This window comes from Molossus molossus, unplaced genomic scaffold (assembly GCF_014108415.1).
Source record: "Molossus molossus isolate mMolMol1 unplaced genomic scaffold, mMolMol1.p scaffold_m16_p_20, whole genome shotgun sequence".
NCBI classification, from domain to species: domain Eukaryota; kingdom Metazoa; phylum Chordata; class Mammalia; order Chiroptera; family Molossidae; genus Molossus; species Molossus molossus.
In genome coordinates this window covers 4,275,515-4,293,265 of record NW_023425356.1, presented here as the reverse complement: position 1 = coordinate 4,293,265, position 17,751 = coordinate 4,275,515, and the positions used below count along the sequence as shown (strand labels likewise).

General features: G+C 40.3%; 1 protein-coding gene across 1 annotated transcript in view; it reads right to left on the bottom strand.

The window, feature by feature from the left end:
* Window positions 1–17,751, bottom strand: part of AGL (amylo-alpha-1, 6-glucosidase, 4-alpha-glucanotransferase) — a 47,290-nt gene that overhangs the window by 7,822 nt on the left and 21,717 nt on the right. The window contains exons 13-28 of the mRNA XM_036272641.1: window positions 17,243–17,366; window positions 16,266–16,429; window positions 15,859–15,960; window positions 15,588–15,743; window positions 15,338–15,488; window positions 13,673–13,797; window positions 13,471–13,583; window positions 13,230–13,364; window positions 12,329–12,459; window positions 11,386–11,522; window positions 10,255–10,388; window positions 9,211–9,386; window positions 5,982–6,084; window positions 4,048–4,273; window positions 3,103–3,214; window positions 714–849 (exon numbers count right to left, since the gene is read on the bottom strand). Coding sequence (XP_036128534.1) covers window positions 714–849; window positions 3,103–3,214; window positions 4,048–4,273; window positions 5,982–6,084; window positions 9,211–9,386; window positions 10,255–10,388; window positions 11,386–11,522; window positions 12,329–12,459; window positions 13,230–13,364; window positions 13,471–13,583; window positions 13,673–13,797; window positions 15,338–15,488; window positions 15,588–15,743; window positions 15,859–15,960; window positions 16,266–16,429; window positions 17,243–17,366 — 2,225 coding nt within the window. The remainder of the gene's footprint in view (window positions 1–713; window positions 850–3,102; window positions 3,215–4,047; window positions 4,274–5,981; window positions 6,085–9,210; window positions 9,387–10,254; window positions 10,389–11,385; window positions 11,523–12,328; window positions 12,460–13,229; window positions 13,365–13,470; window positions 13,584–13,672; window positions 13,798–15,337; window positions 15,489–15,587; window positions 15,744–15,858; window positions 15,961–16,265; window positions 16,430–17,242; window positions 17,367–17,751) is intronic.

Sequence of the window (17,751 nt, the reverse complement as noted above, 5' to 3'; positions counted from 1 at the left end):
GGAAGGCATCTGGAAAGGGTAGTTGTAAGGAATCGGAGACCACTGGAACAGAGTCCCAGAGAAAGGACAGCAAACACGGGTATAGGACTGGAGAAAGCCAGCGAGGGTGAACATCATCATTTGAAAGCTTGCTTTAAGGAATGCAAAAGGGAACTACAAGAGCTTGTAAGATACCAAAAATAAACAGGTGTTTAAAAGAATTTGCAAACCATGTAACAACAGCTACTATTAAGTGATTTTTTGGGACAATTCTGACTGAAGATAAAATCTAGAATAAGAAAATAGCTTCTCAGACCTAACACTGTATTAAACACTTGAAATCATAAAAAGATTTTAAAATTTACGGGGAATAAAGATTCAGAAAGTGAAAGGATTCCATAAAGGATGGGAAAATTAGTTTCTATATTTAGTAAAGATGAGCACAGTGACTGTTTACAATGAAAGGAGGTCAGGTTAAGGAAGTATCTGAACCAGGGACTGTGGATGGTGAAGGAGGTGCTCGCAGAGGACCCTGCAGGAGCACTTCCAGGAGAGAACTGGTCTCTGACAGCTGACACCATGGGGGAGCCAGGAAGGGCGTGGAGGAGGAGGTGGGAGAGAGAGGGGGGCTGTCACTGGTTTAATGTGAAGACTTCGTGGAGGACAGAGTAAAAGGCTCTCCAAGTCCATGGTTTAGAAAGGAAGTACTTATATAAGCAACCCAGAAGCCGTGCCTAGGAGTGGCCGGGACGCCTCTGTTCCTAGCTCTGTCGCTTTCTCCCATTTTATCCATCCAGGTGCCGCAGTTAAAGCGATTTCCTCCATAAACGAATCCCGTTTCCTCATCGACTCCTGCGGTTATATTAAAACCTAAAAAAGCCAAATCAAACATGTATACAATGTAAAAGGAAGGCAATACACTAGGACCACGACTGGCAAGTTGGGAAGACCTCAGCAGTGGAAGTGTGCATCTCCTACCACACGGTGTTTTCATGTCCAGACACACTCCAGAGAGCCCCTCCCCATGGGCACAGGGAGACGCGGGCTGGGATATCACTGCAAACTGCTTGTGTGAGCAAAAATAAATAATAGCGGAGGAGAGGACTGGGCAAGCACTGGGCTTCGCTCGGACAGTGGAAGACTACAGCATTGAAATGAATGACCTGAAATGGTGCCGTATGTAATACTGTCAACAATACATAAAAAATAATAAATAGGAATAAAAGAAATAAACAGACAATGAATGAACTGGATTTACCTGAATCAAAATGGATAAATGCCCAAAACAACAACAAAAATTTTTTTAATCCTCACCTGAGGATATTTTTCCATTGATTATTATTATTTTTTAGATAGGGAGGGAGAGGTGGTGGGATAGAGAGCGAGCGAGAGAGAGAAAGAGAGAAACATTGAAGTGAGAGAGACACATCAATTGGTTGCCTCCCGCACAACTCTGACCGGGGCCAGGGATTGAACCCAAAACCAAGGTACATTCCCTTCACTGGGAATTGAACCTGAGACGCTTTGGTCTGTGGGCCAACACTCTAACCACTGAGACAAACCAGCCAGGGCTGAAACAAAATTTTTGAGTGAACAAGTTGCAAAAAGATAAGCATAAGATAATGTTTCTGTAAAAGTTTAAAATATGGCTAACACTAATATATACAACCACATATGTGTATGGGACTATGTCTTATGTAATTATAAGACAAATTTTAAAACATAAAATAATTATATATAGTATATATACTATTATATTATATAATAATATACTGACTCTATACTATATAATATGCTGACTATATACTACATAATATATAATATGTAATTTACACATACTCAAACATACATGAGCATATAAAGCACAAAAACATACATGGAATTAGAGACCTTGATTATAGGATAGTCATTATAATTCTAGAGAGGCAGAAAAGACAAGAGGTGAAGCTTTAGATATGTCTGTAACATTGTATTTCTTTTCAAAACAAAAAAGAAAGATCTAAAGAAAATATGGCCAAATGTTACTATCTGTCTTAACAACAGTTCCAGGTTCAAAGGTGAAATTTATATTATTTTCTGTATGTTTAAATGTTTCATAATTAAAAATTATAATAATTCAGAGGTAGCCCAAAAATGTGCTTTAAATATAAAATCTGTTTCTATTTAGTTCTCTTAGTGAAGGATAAAAAAATGTTCTCAGTGATTCTTACCAGCCCAGTTGGGTATAAAATCTGTATGTTACCACTCCAAACAATTAACTAAATAGGGTTTAATTACTGTTTAAAATATAATTTATAACATACAGTCGTCCCTCACCACTTCGTGCTTTGGTTTCACTTTATCGCAGTTTTTTCAAATATATTCATTAAAAGTTGATCGAGACAGTGAAAATGATACAGCGCGCTCTCAGTTGTCTGAGTCAATTATACACCCCTGTATTACAATTACAATTACAATTCCTGTACGTGTGGACCGTAGGCCTATGTATTCGAGCGCCCCAGGGACCCTTCAAGGCCAGGCGCAGCCGCTGGAGTCTGGAACAGATTAACTGCGATAAGCAAGGGACGACTGTACAAGGAATTTAGATTCTTGAGTGTATATCAGAATTTTCTAATGAGTTAGTGAGCTATTTGAAATATCTAGAGTAGCTCACTTAAAAAGGTTATCATTTTATATTAATAAAAGTAGTGTTAAAAAAAAACGAGGAAAAAAAAGATACATAGTCCTATTACTATAACAAAACTATTGCACTTCAGTCATCTTATTAATGAAGACGGGAACAATACAACTCATCCCCAGTGTTCTTGGGAGTGTTAAATATGAGTAACACATGCAAAGTGGTCAGCACAATGCCAGGTGCACTGTGAGCACTCAATTATCAGTGATTATTATTATGATTATAAATGCAACCACCAAACTACCTTTCTTTCACATTGGGTGACAAAAGATACAAACTTTTATCTTTTCTCTAGAAACTAAAACTTAGCCCATGAGATCGGGAACTGTGTTAATCTTTTTCACAGTTGTATTCTGAAGTGTTTACACACAAACTATTCATCAAATAAGTGACCGACCTCAGGGTCTAACCTCGTCTCACTGGGGAACCTGCGTCCACGGACGTACCTTCATCCTTCATGTTGCGGTCGATCTGCGGCCCAGCATTCCTTTCCCGGAACTGGATGCCCTGCACATGTCTCTGCATAGCTTCCTGTATGACCTCAAACAACGGCTGGTCCTGTGGGACACAGAACGGATGCTACCTGGGTTAGAAATGACGTTTTTCCTGTCTTCCCCTGAATCCCATAACTCAAGTTTTGTTAAAACATCTATTTTCCTTTGGAGGGAGAGACGGGGGTAGGGCTGGGAAAAGAAACAGCTTTGGTACACCAGTAATACAGTCAACCTTTGTGCGTGAATATTTAACATATTGTATCCACATCTGGGACGTGAAATAATTTATAATTTTGCTGACATACGAGAACAAATCTTGGGAGCATGTATAGTTTCTACTGGAGCAAACTGTTCAGATAATAAACGAATCTAGCTTACTCTACAGAAAGATAAACTCCGAGCTCCCTGGACTGGCAGTCAAGGCTCTCCGCAGCCGGCTCGCCTGTCCACAGCCTCCTGCCCCCCTGCAGGTGGTCTCCATGAAAAGCCAGACTAGACTGAGCAGAAAGTCCGGACTGGGCCTCACTCCACCCTGAGCTCTAGGACTTCATTCTCTTTGATGTCTTCCCACAATACCCTCATCTCTGCTGAAATCCCACTCACCTTGTCAGGTTCAGCTGAGGTGAAATTTTAGTTACTTTCCAGAGTCCCCCCTGAGACCCACCGACTAGGCCATCTCTCCCTCCCGCTCCTGTGCAAAGACCGTGCCCCCTGCACACCACCCTCTACCGCTGCCAGCTCCTCAAGCAAAAGGCAGTCTTGTCTCTGCACCTCTCATAGTACCAGCAGGTGCGAAATAAACAGCAATATCTGAATAATTCCAAATTATGTGTGTTTTTATATTAGAAGCAAAGTCATTTTTCAGGAAAAGAAATTATTGCAAGAAATGATTTTTACCACTGTGCCGGCAGGCAAAGGAACAGAGTCATCTGTGGGGTACATTCTGGACACAGGGCACTTGAGAATGTCCACGCCACCGGGGACCACATTGCAGTAATCCTGAACACACTGCAGCCACCACCAAACGGCGTCCCTGCAGTTGTATCTGGCGTATGTTCCTTCCCCCAGGAGGTTGGGGATGAGCCCATGTCTCAGGGTTCCAGCAAACGCTAAAATGATATTCCTAAAACAACAGAACCAGATGGACTGTTTGACATGAAAACAATCACTAAAGAAATGGAAGATAAAAAGGTCACTTTCGGTGACTGTTATTTTGGATGTGTTTCCTTCCCCGCCCTGATTTCTGGGTATTTCCATGTGGAAAGTGGTCACAGTATAGAACAAGCATTGAGTCACAAGGCAGAAACCTTGATTATAGCCCTGGCTTTTTCTCTAACAATTGTGTGACCCTCTCTGGGACCGTTTTTCTTTTTATTTAAGTGTTTTTATTGATTTTTTAGAGAGCGAGGAAGGGACAGAGAGATAGAAACATCGATGTGAGAGAGAAACATCAATCGGTTGCCTCCTGCACACCCCCTACTGGGGATCGAGCCGGAAACCTGGGCATGTGTCTTGACTGGGAATCCCACCAGGACTTCTCAGTCCAGGGGACGATGCTCAATCCACTGAGCCAACCAGCCAGGCTCTGGGACTGTTTATCACCTGTAGAGTTAGGTAGGGATGGGGCTGAATGATTTTTGAGTTATAGATTCTACTTTTAAAATCCTTAATATTTCAGATATAACATGCACTCTATTATTTTAAACAGCAGATAAAAAGAGCAAAACCAACATGTGAGAAAATAAATGGGTAAAAGCTGACCCTGAAAAACATGATTAATTTTCAAAAACTGGTAAAAGATACTTTGTCTTTTAAAGTGTTCCATGGATGGCTTGGCATTCTAAAAAGAGCATGAAACTAAGGAGTAAGAACACAGATTCAAATTCTAATGTTAACATCTGGATGCCTTGGAAAAGTCATTTAAAAGCCTCAGGGCTTTCTGGCTAAACCATTTAGAAATTTAATGAACTCTGTGTCTCAGTTCAATGCCCATTTCTTAATAACAGTGCCACAGGAAGCTCTTTCTTTTCCACAGCACCGAAGTGTTAGCATGGACAGGGGCTTCCAGTAAGAGCTTGGCCATCTTCACCATCCAGAGCCATGTCCTGCCCTTGAAAGCGAACGCAAGGCCCCTGTGCGTGGGCGTGTGAGGCAGACACGGCCACATGCTCACCACCGTGGCTGTGCCTCACGCCCGCCCGCCGCTGCGGGCGCAGCACCGCATTCGAAGGCAGAAGAACTAAAGGGAACTGATGTATGGTAAGCAGATGACCATAGTTATACATTTTATAGTTTTACTGAAATAAATGAGCAAATCTGAAAATAACCTGGCCTGTAATGTGGGGGATTAGAACTTACCAACGTCCAAGATTTTCACTCCTTGAAATTCTATGAATGTGTAAAAATGAACATGTGAAAAATAAAATTAAAAACACCTAAAGGAAACACTGGCTGGTATTGCTCAGTGGTTAGAGTGCTGGCCCTCAGACCAAGGGATCATGGGTTCGATTCCTGATCAAGGGCAAGTACCTGGGTTGCAGGTTCGATCCCCAGCCCTGGTCAGGGCACATGCGGGAAGCAATCGATCAATGTGTCTCTCTCACATCAATGTCTCTCTCTGTGTCTCTCTCTCTTTCCCTCCTTCCCTCCTTTCCACCCTCTCTAAAAACAAAAAGAAAAAAAAAATCCTTAGGTGAGGATTAACATCAACAACAACAACACACCCAAAGGAAACATGCCTCTTAAACGCTGAGAACAGATGGGAAAGAAGGAAAGTTTGAAAAGCACATGAGAGCACTCAGAGACACATGCGCTCTCCAGAGCCCTCCTACCTGGCCTCTGGGTAGCGTCCAGTGATCAGCAGCAAACCTCTAAGTGCGATGAAAGTGTCCCTTCCCCAGCAGCGGAAAATACCAGAAGAAAAATGAGGCAAGCCTAACAGAAAAGACAACAAAGTCATATATTAGTCTGACCTTACCTTGTATCTCCGTCTTCTGCTTTGCTGAAGCGAGGACTGACCAAGATAGCAGACATCTCATCTGTCTTGCTTACCAAAGTATGGCTATCATTGGAAATTGTAACTGGTACATAATACATCATTATAAACATTTATTGAATGAAAGAAAGAAAAGACTAATTATACCAGGTGAACTGAGAGGTAAAAGAATGTGACTAAGAGGAAAGAAAATGGGCAGGTCCTAAGTGTGCTTCACGAAGGAAGTTTCTGCTCATGGAGTCTCGGACATTAGGCACTATTTTCTTCTGCTAAGAAAGATCTAAGCTATTGGTAACATTAGACATGTCTCTCTATGGTCTCCAAAAGAATGTTATAAAACTTCCCTAAACACTCTGTGTGTTATTTGTACATAGTTCATATGTACGTCTCATCTATGGCTGCTGGGATAATTTGATGATGACGACAGCAGCTAACAGACTTCCTGGTGCTTTAACTCATGTAACACGTTGTAGGGAATGAGTTAGATAGATCCAAGGGAATTTGAGTTGGTATGACCTAAAATACAGGTAGTTTGTCTCTGTTAAAAAGTCAAAACCAGCGCTGGCCAGTGTGGCTCAGTTGGTTTCGTGACCCAAGCACGAAAAGGTTGCCAGTTCGATTCCCAGTCAGGGCACATGCCCAGGTCTTGGGTTAGATTCCTGGTTGGGTGTATATGGGAGGCAACCAATCAATGTGTCTATCTCACATCAATGTTTCTCTCCCTCTCCCTTCCACTCTCTCTAAAATCAATACAAACATATTTTTAAAAAAGTCAAAATGATAAAACCTCTAGCCTAGCACTAGTATGTGGAAATGTTTGTATTAACTTTCTGACCTCTGAGTATTTGACATACAGATCACATACCTTCTGACTGATTTCTACCTTGCCAATTATTATAAAAGTTACAATTACGACTTTTTTCACTACTGTCATTAAAGGAAGGTATTTCTGGCCTTCATATTCATTTTAAATGAACCCTAAAAACCTACCTGTAAATCTGAGTGCAGTCCTATATTTTGTTAGTATGGAATATATATAAAACACTCCCTAGGAGCAACTATTAGAACTTATTTATATTTATCAATGTATCTTTTAAGTTTCTACTTTTGTTTTATACTGTATCTGATATGTAAGTATACCAGGTATCATAACATGTCAGTATGTCAACTATGATACTAGTACCTCTGTTAGGGAGTGCTTAACAGCTTGTATAATTTAAACGTTGAGATCGCTATTTTACGTCAAAGGTTTCTAACTGGTAGGCTCTAAAACCAAACTCTGCATATGAATTTCCCTCCACAATGGCCAGTTGTGTCATGAGCACCTGCCTAGATTCACAGGAGACAGGTGAGTTCCAGAAGGAGATCACTTTGAGTGAACATCTAAAACTCAAGTCTATAATTAAGACATTCAGACGGTTCATATCATCATTATAAATGAAAAGTTAATTTATTTTGGGTCATGGGGTCCCAATACATCTTTTTTCTTGGTCTGAGCAGATGCAAATTTAAGGTGAGCAGAGAAAATCACACGGACAACACCACTGCTTCCACCCCAGTTTGCTCTTTTCCAGTGTAGTTTGGAAAATCCCAAACTTTCATGGCTTCAGAGATTGAGTACTTTTTAGACACAGCTTGAAACACATCAAGGGGAAAACAGAAGCCTGTGCTTTAGTCTATTTCACTGCCTTAGATTTATTACTTGGTTCAGGTGCCAATACTGCTTGCAGGGAAGAAGGCCAACAATAGCCAAAGCATTCGACTGCCCTTAAACACATGACATAAGCATGTTTAAAAAAGAACATGTTTGCCCTGGCCGTTTGGTTCAGCGGTTGGAGTGTCGGCCTGCGGTCCAGAGAGACCCGGGTTCGGTTCCCGCTAAGGGCACGTACCTTGGTTGCAGTATGTCCCCGGCCCTGGTTGGGTCGTGCGGAAGGCAGCCACTCGATGTGTCCTTTCACGTCGATCTCTCTCTCTCTCTCTCTCTCTCTTTCTTTCTCCTTTCTCTCTCTCCCCCCACTCTATCTGAACAAAAAATGGAAAAATGTCCTCAGGTGGAGGATAAAAAAAACAAAACAAAACATGTTTAACAAATGTTTTGTGTTTTGTAAACTATACAGGACCTTTACATAGTTTCTTGGTAATTATAAAGTTGGGTTAATTTTTAAAAATTGGAAAAGAAGTAGAATATAATGGAATCTGATTTAAAAAATACAAAACAACGAGTCGAAAAATAGAGAAACATGCAGAAGAAAAGGATTAACCAGCCACAATAATAAAGCAAAAATACACATAGCCCTGGCTGGTTTTGCTCAGTGGTTAGAGCATTGGACCAAAGGGTCTTGGGTTTGATTCCCAGTCAAGGGCACATACCTGGGTTGCAGGTTCGATCCTCAGCCCCGGTCGGGTTGTGACCAATCAATGTGTCTCTCCCACATCAATGTTTCCTTCCTTCTTTCCTTCTTTCCTTCCTTCCTTCCTTCCTTCCTTCCTTCCTTCCTTCCTTCCTTCCTTCCTTCCTTTCTTTCCCTCTCTCTCTTCCTCCCTCCCTCCCTCCTTCCCTTCTGCTCTATCTAAAAATCAATGGAAAAATATCCTCAGGTGAGAATTAACAACAACCAAAAAAGAAAACAAAACCCCCCATAAATATAAATGCCTGTTGCATAGTAATAATTAAATAGCAAGCATGGTTATAATTTTTACAAGTGATCATTCATTGTGAAATGTGGCTAAGCAGTAACATGAAATCTTAGATAATGTCATGAGTTTTTAAAAAAATGATCATTTCATCTAGCCAGTGTGGCTCAGTGGTTAAGCACTGACACATGTACCAAGAGGTCACCGGTTCGATTCCTGGTCAGGGCACATGCCCAGGTTGTGGGCTCAGTCCCCAGTGTGGGGCATGCAGAAGGTGGCCAATCGATTTTCTCTCTCATCGATATTTCTCTCTCTCTCTCTCAAATCAATAAAAAAGAAAACATTTAAAAAAAAAAGCAGTTAAAAAAATCATTTACCCATAGCTTTTGCTCTTTGAATACTGACTTACACATTCTCACTTTTCTTACCTGCTGCTAGAGACACACAGCACTGCTCCTTTTCTTTTGTGACCTCATTAATCCTGCACGGTACATCCACCAGGGACGGCGAGAGACGTGGCAGAGAGGAGAATTTTCCTACCCCGCACATTTGGACTGAACCCAGTGAAAGGTGTTTAACAAAGGTAGACCCATTCTGAACAAAGCTGCAATACAGTGACAGGATTCAATGTATTATTTGTAGAAATACAAACATTTTTATTATTTATTTTAAAATTTTTAGCGTGTCAAGCACACTTGGGGTCTCCCTCCTTAAAAGATCTGTAAGTGTGTAACACAATATTGTTGTTTACAGTGCGTTGTTGTGCAGCAGATCCCTAGAACTTATGTTGCATAACTACAATGTCATACCCCTAGGTGCCAAAAATTTTAGCAGTATTATTTTACTTGGTTTCTTTCCTTCAAGTAATCTCTCTGTGCAAACATGTAATAATGGCAATACCAGTTGAAAGACATTTCCAATTTGGTTAGATCTTCAAACTGCTTTCTTTTTGCTCAGCATTCTTGCTGGCTTATGTCTGGGGACTGCACTGAAGCAACGGTGGTGCTGAAAGCGTTGTTCTTTCTGAAATGCTGCCCAGAAATGCTGCCCAAGCCAATATGGCACACTCCAACCTGTGGTTTCCTTTCAGGACAACTCACCATTAAAGGCAAGTTTCATTCATCATAATAGCTGAATATTTTTCTCTTAATTAATGAAAAATTAGAAAAATAAATGTACGTTCTAAATAGTATATCCATTAACTTAACAAGTTAGTGAATAAATCGGGAAAACAATTATGTTTTCCCACCAACATGCTTTTTTAGCTTTATAAAACGATTTTGTTAGCTCAGTTTTGTATGTTCCATATGAAAGAATGCTAGCTAATAACCTGACTATCCACTGACAAATGTTCTCAGGTCTATGAGTCTCTGATAATGTGGCATGTTTTGGTGTTCTCAGAGCACATGTAAACAGACTCTGTATGTGGTTTCTACGTGAGCATGCTGATTTACTCAGACTTGGTTGGGTACCTTGACATCTGCTTCCACGCTGTATCCAGAAGAGTGGTGTAGGCACCAATCAACACAGCATCGAAGTAACATGGGATAAGATACCGTGGGATTTGCTTCAGGTAGAAGAACATAGCCTGCAACCATTTACCAACCTGTCATAAACAAAATTTAAAAAGTAAATTTGGTGTATTTACAGGCTGGGTGTATTTCTTTTTAAATAAATTTTTAGAGAGAGGGAGAGGGAGAGAAACATCTATGTGAGAGCGAAACAGCTATCGGCTGCTTCTAGCATGCCCCCTACTGGGGACTGGGCCTGCAAACCAGGCATGTGCCCTGACCAGAATCAAACCGGTGACCTATTGGTGGCATGGGACGATGCTCAACCAACTGAGCCACACTGGCCAGGTGGATGAGTGTATTTTATTTACTTATTTATTTTTTAATCCTCACACGAAGACATTTTTCCATCTTTGTTCAGATAGAGTGGGAGGGGGAGAGAGAGAAAGAGAGAGAAACATCAATGTGAGAGGGACACATTAACCAGTTGCCTCCTGCACAACCCTGACCAGGGCCGGGGATGAACTGCAGCTGAGGTACATGCCCTTGACCAGAATTGAACCCATGACTCATCGGTCTGCGGGCCGATGCTCTAACCGCTGAGCCAAAACTGGCCAGAGCTGGCTGGGTGTATTTTATTTTATTTTTTTATCCTCACCTGGGGACATTTTTCCATTTTTTGTTCAGATAGAGTGGGAGGGAGAGAAAGGAAGAGAGAGAGAGAGAGAGACATCGACATGAAAGGGACACATCGAGTGGCTGCCTCCCAACCAGGGCCAGGGACAAACTGCACCCAAGGTACATGCCCTTGGCAGGAACCAAACCCAGGTCTCACTGGACAGTAGGCCGATGCTCTAACCGCTGAGCCAAATCAGCCAGAGATGGCTGGGTGTATTTTAAAAGGCAAATCCAAACATACAACTCTACTAATTAGTAATGTATCAACCAGATATCCATTAATTAGAACTGAAAGATGATGAAAAAGGAAGGAAAATGTTTTAGGTTGGCAAACAATGTAAATGTTGTATCTTCCATGGTAACACAGTTCTCATGTGCCCTTGTTTGTCGGGACTACAATATAGCTATGCTTACCTCCGCAACGGCTCCTGACCGTGAAATAAGCCGGTTACTGACGTAGTCAATCATCCAATCTCCAGATCTCAAATTATCACAGAAGGGATGCCCCAAGTCATTCTTTGGTCTTATTTCTGCCAATACGGACATTAATCCTGAGAATGCATAGAAACATCATGCTGTGTTATTGGCGCAGACAATGTGTTCCGTGGCCGCGCTGCTGCTGGTGTCTAATAATTTGGTGTGGACACAGGGTTGCATGGTCCATGATGGCACTGCCTGTAGTCGGAGAGAAGTGTGACCACAGGCCTGAACCAAGTTACGAGGACACACAGGAGGGGGCTACTGTCACAAGAGTCCTGTCTTCTCAGACGGGTCTTGTTCATTTTGGATTTAATGTTATAATATTCAAAAGGAACTGGCATGGTTTCTCTGCCCCACAGCATCTTGGGGAGAAAAACTGATGTCTGTGTCTTTCTGGGTTGAAAAATAGATTCATTAATACTCAGGCAAGATTTAGGGAAATCACAGAACATGTTTCAGAGAGAGCAAGAGCACCTGTGGCGATATCTAAGAATAAAGCCTACTTTGGAAACAGTTTTGAAATATAACAAGAGGTACCTGGAACTAAATGGAGTGTCAAAGTTAAGTATACAGGCATGTCTTTCGATGATAACTCAAAGACAAGCATTAGAATTTCTTTGCATACACAGCACATGCTGTTATTCCAATGAATTATCTCCTTTAATCCTCAAAAAAGCCTGCATGCTAGACAATATCATTAACAGTTCACAGAGGCAGCCGCTGGGCACAGAGGAACGAGCTGCCAGAGGGCAGTGAGTGAGCAGCCGGCACAGCCAGTTTGCACCCAAGCAGTCCGGCTCTCAGCCACACTGTTATTTTTATTAAAAAGATACCATATGACTCTGAAAAACACCCAAAAGTTGAACTCTCCTTATACCTTGAAGACCCGCATACTTGAGAGATGACCAGTTTGGAATGTCGTAGCACCCTCCACCATCTTCTCGTTCTTCGGATTCACAGCGATAAAGCACCTGATTCAGCTCGGCCAGAGTTAACTTAGAGGCAATACTGAGAAATAAAAAGAACTGGTTAAACACTGACATCTCACTTGCTGTCAATAAAAATTGAGAAAATCTGAATCATAACCATAAAATGTCTTAGCAACTCATCATTATAATATACATAAGAAACAATATTGTTTATATACATTATAAATAATAAAGGATAAAACATGCTATAAAGTCGATCAGAAGTAACACGTCTTCCAAACCAAAGAAATAATCAAGTGCCAAATTTTATTAATTAAAAATATGCTGGAAAATCTTTCTTTTTAATTTACTGATTTTTTTTAGAGAGAGAGGGAAGGAGAGAGAGAGAGAGAAACATAAATAGGCTACCTCCTGCAGGCCCCTCACTGGGGATGGAGCCCGCAACCCGGGCATGTGCCCTGACCGGGAATTCAAGCCAGACCTCTCAGTCCCTGGGACAACGTTCAATCCACTGAGCCACACTGGCTGGGCTGGAAAATCTTTTGATTGCTATCTTCTTTAACTCAGAAATTTGTTTCTTTAATCTTTCTAATTTGGGCTTAGTTTTCCCCTTCCTTTACATTTTCCTGTGTGGGACACCAAGAACTTTTTACGTTAATTATCTTAAACTCAAAATACGTATCAAAGGACCAGAAAAGGGATCATTAATCGTCCCAGCTACGCTTAGAAATCACGTAGTACTCCCCTTGATAATTCTCTCATCTCTAAGGAAACCTTAAAATTGCTTCAGTCAGGCTGGTCATTCCAGGCATTAAAGTGGCACATCTCCGTGAAACAAGGCATACTTACGAAGCAAAAGGAACTTTCAATATAGGGTCTGAGTTGTCAACCACAAGACTCCCAGATTTAAAGTGAGGAGTGAACTGCGTTAGATGATTTCGAAGAATCCCAACAGCGACTTGGGCATGTGGGTTAAGACTAACTCTGCAAACATGAATTGAAAATGGGTTCATTTTTAAGAGGAATTTATTTAAAATTAATGTAAACTATTTTCAATATAAGCAAGGTCACAGTTTGAACTCTACCATACCTGAATACAATAACACTTCCTGGAGACAAGTTTTCAAATTCTATTTCTTGAATATATTCATTGGGTCCCTTTGTGGTAATTCCAACTTGTTTAACAATTTTACTTTCGTTAAGCTTGAAAAAAGTTAGATGAAACCATTCAATGAATAATTCGAATGTCTTTAAAATGTTCAACACCGTGGTAAGATAAGAGTACTAAATACCTGGATATGTTCTCTAATTTCTGCAGTGATATTAGGCATTCCATTGATTGAATTCTCATCCTTCTTATAAGGTTTTGTATTTCTTTCAATAGTTCTAGCTTCAAAAACTACTTCTTCAATTTTACCTAGAAATATATACAAATTTTAACAAAACCTCCTGTTAAACCATCTAAATTAGGAATTGATAAAGGGGTTTTAAATCATTTCATTGAAAGTTAATGATGAAGAGTCACTTAATTAAAAGAAAAAAAAGCAAGACAGTCTGAAAGGAGATGATTCTACCCAAGATGCGTTTTCACACAATGTTTTTGTTTTAAAATCACAAATTAATTAACAAAGCTTTATTTGAAAAGAGATCTTATCAAGTATGACTTGATAATTACTGAAGCCCTGTGTTCTCTTCCTCCCCTTCAGAGGTAACTACGGCCTGCGTTTGATGTTTTTGGATCCTGTACATTTTTACTAAATATGTGTTTCCCTAAACAACATGTATTAATTTCCATATTTCCAAGTTTTATTAAAGTGGATTCAAATATATATGCCTGCAGCTTGCTTTTGTATTGGACAAGACTGTATTGTTTAGATTCGTTCACATGGCTGGCTACATTAGCTCTTGCTTGTTTATTTCAAATGCCAATAATACTCCACTAAATGAACATACCAAAGGCATTCATTCTATTAACAATGTCACTAATTTTTCTCTATTATAACTATATATTTATGCACAAGCAACAATCAGACAAGATTATTACTGAATACACATTAGTGAACAGCTAAAAGAACTGATGAACATCTAACCTAAAACTATTCAAGTTGATACATTTTAAAATTTGGAGTTATGCATGTTTAGCAACTAGCAACCAGTCTATAATATGACAGTTTTTATGGGCCTCCACTTGGTCAACAGACTTGGACAGCTGCTGCGTGCACAGAAGCAGGTTAAGCTATAATATATGTAATAGTAAGGAAGGAAGTAAAATACACACATCTGGAAAAAATCAGGCAATAGTAAAGACATACCTCAGGATGTATTTTATGATGAAGTATGAAAGAAGTGATATAGAGACTATCATGGCTATATATTCAGAGCAGAGAGAGACTACTGAGTGCTCAGAGAAACTTCTCAAAGCTGGTGAAACTCTAGTCCGTCAAAGATGTAAAGAATTAAAATACAGGTGGAGTAAGACACGTGGGAGCAATGGAAATATCTATGTGGCTGAAACAGTGGAGTGACACAGACTAGGCAGGAGGATGAGGATGGATTATAATAAGTCTTAACTATGAAACTGTTTCAATGTGGGTGTACATATGTGTGTCTGTAAGTGCATACACATACAAATACACACACTAATATACATCTATATTTTCCTGGGTATAAAAGAAATACATGTTCACTTTAAACAAATCAGGAAATAAGGAAATGTATGAACAGGAAAACTAAACTCTTTCACCACTCAGAAACCATTAAGACTTGAAACATCTCTGTCTAGGTTTGGTCCCATGCAGTGAAAATATAAATTATCAAGATTTCTAATTCTTTTCCTCAACTGCATCCACAGGTCGCTGTGTTGTAACCCATGCGACACACAGCAGCAACTTAATGTAGCACAGTGTGATTTAACATAATGACATACACAATCACAACAGCGTGTCAGACCACATTACCAGGGATGCACAGTTGTGGCACTTCCTTGCTGTAGAATGAAGACTTGGGGTTCCTGAAAGCGGTTCTAGACACAGCCACAACTGACTGATGGCTGCTAGGTGAGTGTCTCGTCACAGCCACTATGTCCTCATCCACCTGATCCACATACACCTGAGAAACGGAAAGAGCGGACACATCGGTGCTCTAACCGGAAAGACTTACTCTGAGCTTGAACCTTAAGAAAGAAACTCAGAAAGTTTAGTTTCTTGCCTGCATAAAACTGCTGGCCCCAAGTTCTTGGTGAAGTCTGTTGATGGCACGCCTGGCGGCAATAATTCCACTCTGGAAATTAACATCGCCTGTATTTGCTGGCGATGCTGCAGGGTTCCACTTAGTGTAGAACCGTTCTTCGGAAACCACTGAAATCTGAACAAGGTGAAAACTTAGGAAGTGCATACACTTTCCCTACAATGAGCACTTTGGGTGAAAATGCCCAGTGCTGCTGGCCACGTGGGTTTTAATAGGCAGCACGGAAACAAACCTGGTGCGGTACTAATTCATCATAGCCCCTGGTGCTCCCACTCGCACAACACGCCATAGAGACAATGGTGGAACTGGGGAGGGCATCGTAGGCGGATCGATGCTAGAAATCAAACAGACAAAAACCCAAAGTTAACTTTCTTTCCAATGCAAAGTGCCATCAGATAGCATCGTGAAGTAAAAGGATAATTACAGAATACATTCAGTAAGATACATTACTTTGCTTTGAAACAAGCAACAAAGCATTCTAAACACTATGTACCACAACCACTTATAAATCTAACACTATTAACTTCTAAATAACACTATTTTGAAGTCTGTGGATATTACTGCCACTAAATATTAGAGAACTAGAGATCAAAACATTTAGCAAAATATGTAAATGCAAGAAACAGATTAGGCGCTTACCACAATAGGACATTCGTTGTCATGGGTGATGTCCATGAACAGGGCATGTGCAATAGCTGGCATCAGAGGCCTCAGACAGGGCTGAACAAAGGACCCCACAGGCTCACCTCCGTATCGATAAACTAATCTGCCCTCTTCGTGACTATTATGCGCGCTCATTGCCTCTGGAAAGCATTACAGAATATTTTAATCTTCATTATTAATGTCCAAGAAGTTAGATTCCCTATCATGACTGACTTTCAAAAAAAAGACCACATAACCACATAAATATTATAAAAAATACAACTACTTGCCCTGGCCAGTTTGGCTCAGTGGTTGGAGCATCGGGCCCAAGGACCACGCGTTGAGGGTTCAATCCCCAGGCCTGGTCAGGGCATGTGCAGGAGGTAACCAATTGGTGTGTCTCACATCGATATTTCTCTCTTTCTCTCTCTCCCCCTTCCTTCTCCCTCCCTTCCACCCTTTTTAGGGATCAGTGGAAGAACATCCTTGAGTAAGGATTAACAAACAAACAAAAAATAATAAAAATAATAAAAATAAATAAATAAAACTGCTTTAAACATTTAAGCAAATGTCCACTGGCTTAAGTGACAAAATAATTTGTCTACTCAATAATTTAATGGCTCATGGAGGTAAAGGGGAACATGTGCTGTTCATTAGGATGTTGATTAGATAAAATCTAAAGATGATATCGGGTATCTAGTTAGTCAAGATGAAAACCAGATTTGTAACATTTCAACCACCAAATGAGTCATCAATTCATCCCACTGGTCTTTCAATTTAAACTGAGGTATTTTACCCCACGGTGGAAATTTTTACTGAAAAAAAAAAACCAGACTGAGTTATATTAGGAAATTTTGTGTAGAATATTAACTGTCTTGAAAACTATTAAACATTATATAGAGAGCTATGATGCCTTTTAATCCTCTTAAACAAAAGCTAGAGTTTTAGATGGGAGATAACTTCAATAAGCCTACCTCTTATTAGGGAGGTAATGCCCAGTCTAGTGACGAAGATATTGTCCAGTTCTTCACTTCCTGTGAACAGTTCCGCCACGACATATAAATTGGGTTGCAATTTCCTAGCAGCATCCAACATGTACTGTAAAAAGCACAGTCAGAAATGTAACAGGGAGAGAAAAACAAGATGGGAGGGAAGCAGAGAAGCAAGACTAGGCATGGATCCGACAGGAAAATGCCACATAGCCAGACAAAATGGAAATCCAAGAAGAATTTCCAAATAAATTTAATTGTGTATGTGTAAAAAAATAAATAAAACAGACCAATATACACAATAAACAAGAGAGTTTAGAAAGAGAATGAAACAGTTAAAAGGATGATTAGATTTTGCAAAGATAATAGAGACACAAAAGGGAAAAAAGAAAAACGTCAGTGTCACGTTAAAAATGTAAAGCATCACACTGAGGTCTTGCTAGACTTTCCCCTGCTTTGTGTGTGTTTGCTTTCTAATACCTCTCATTTCCAGG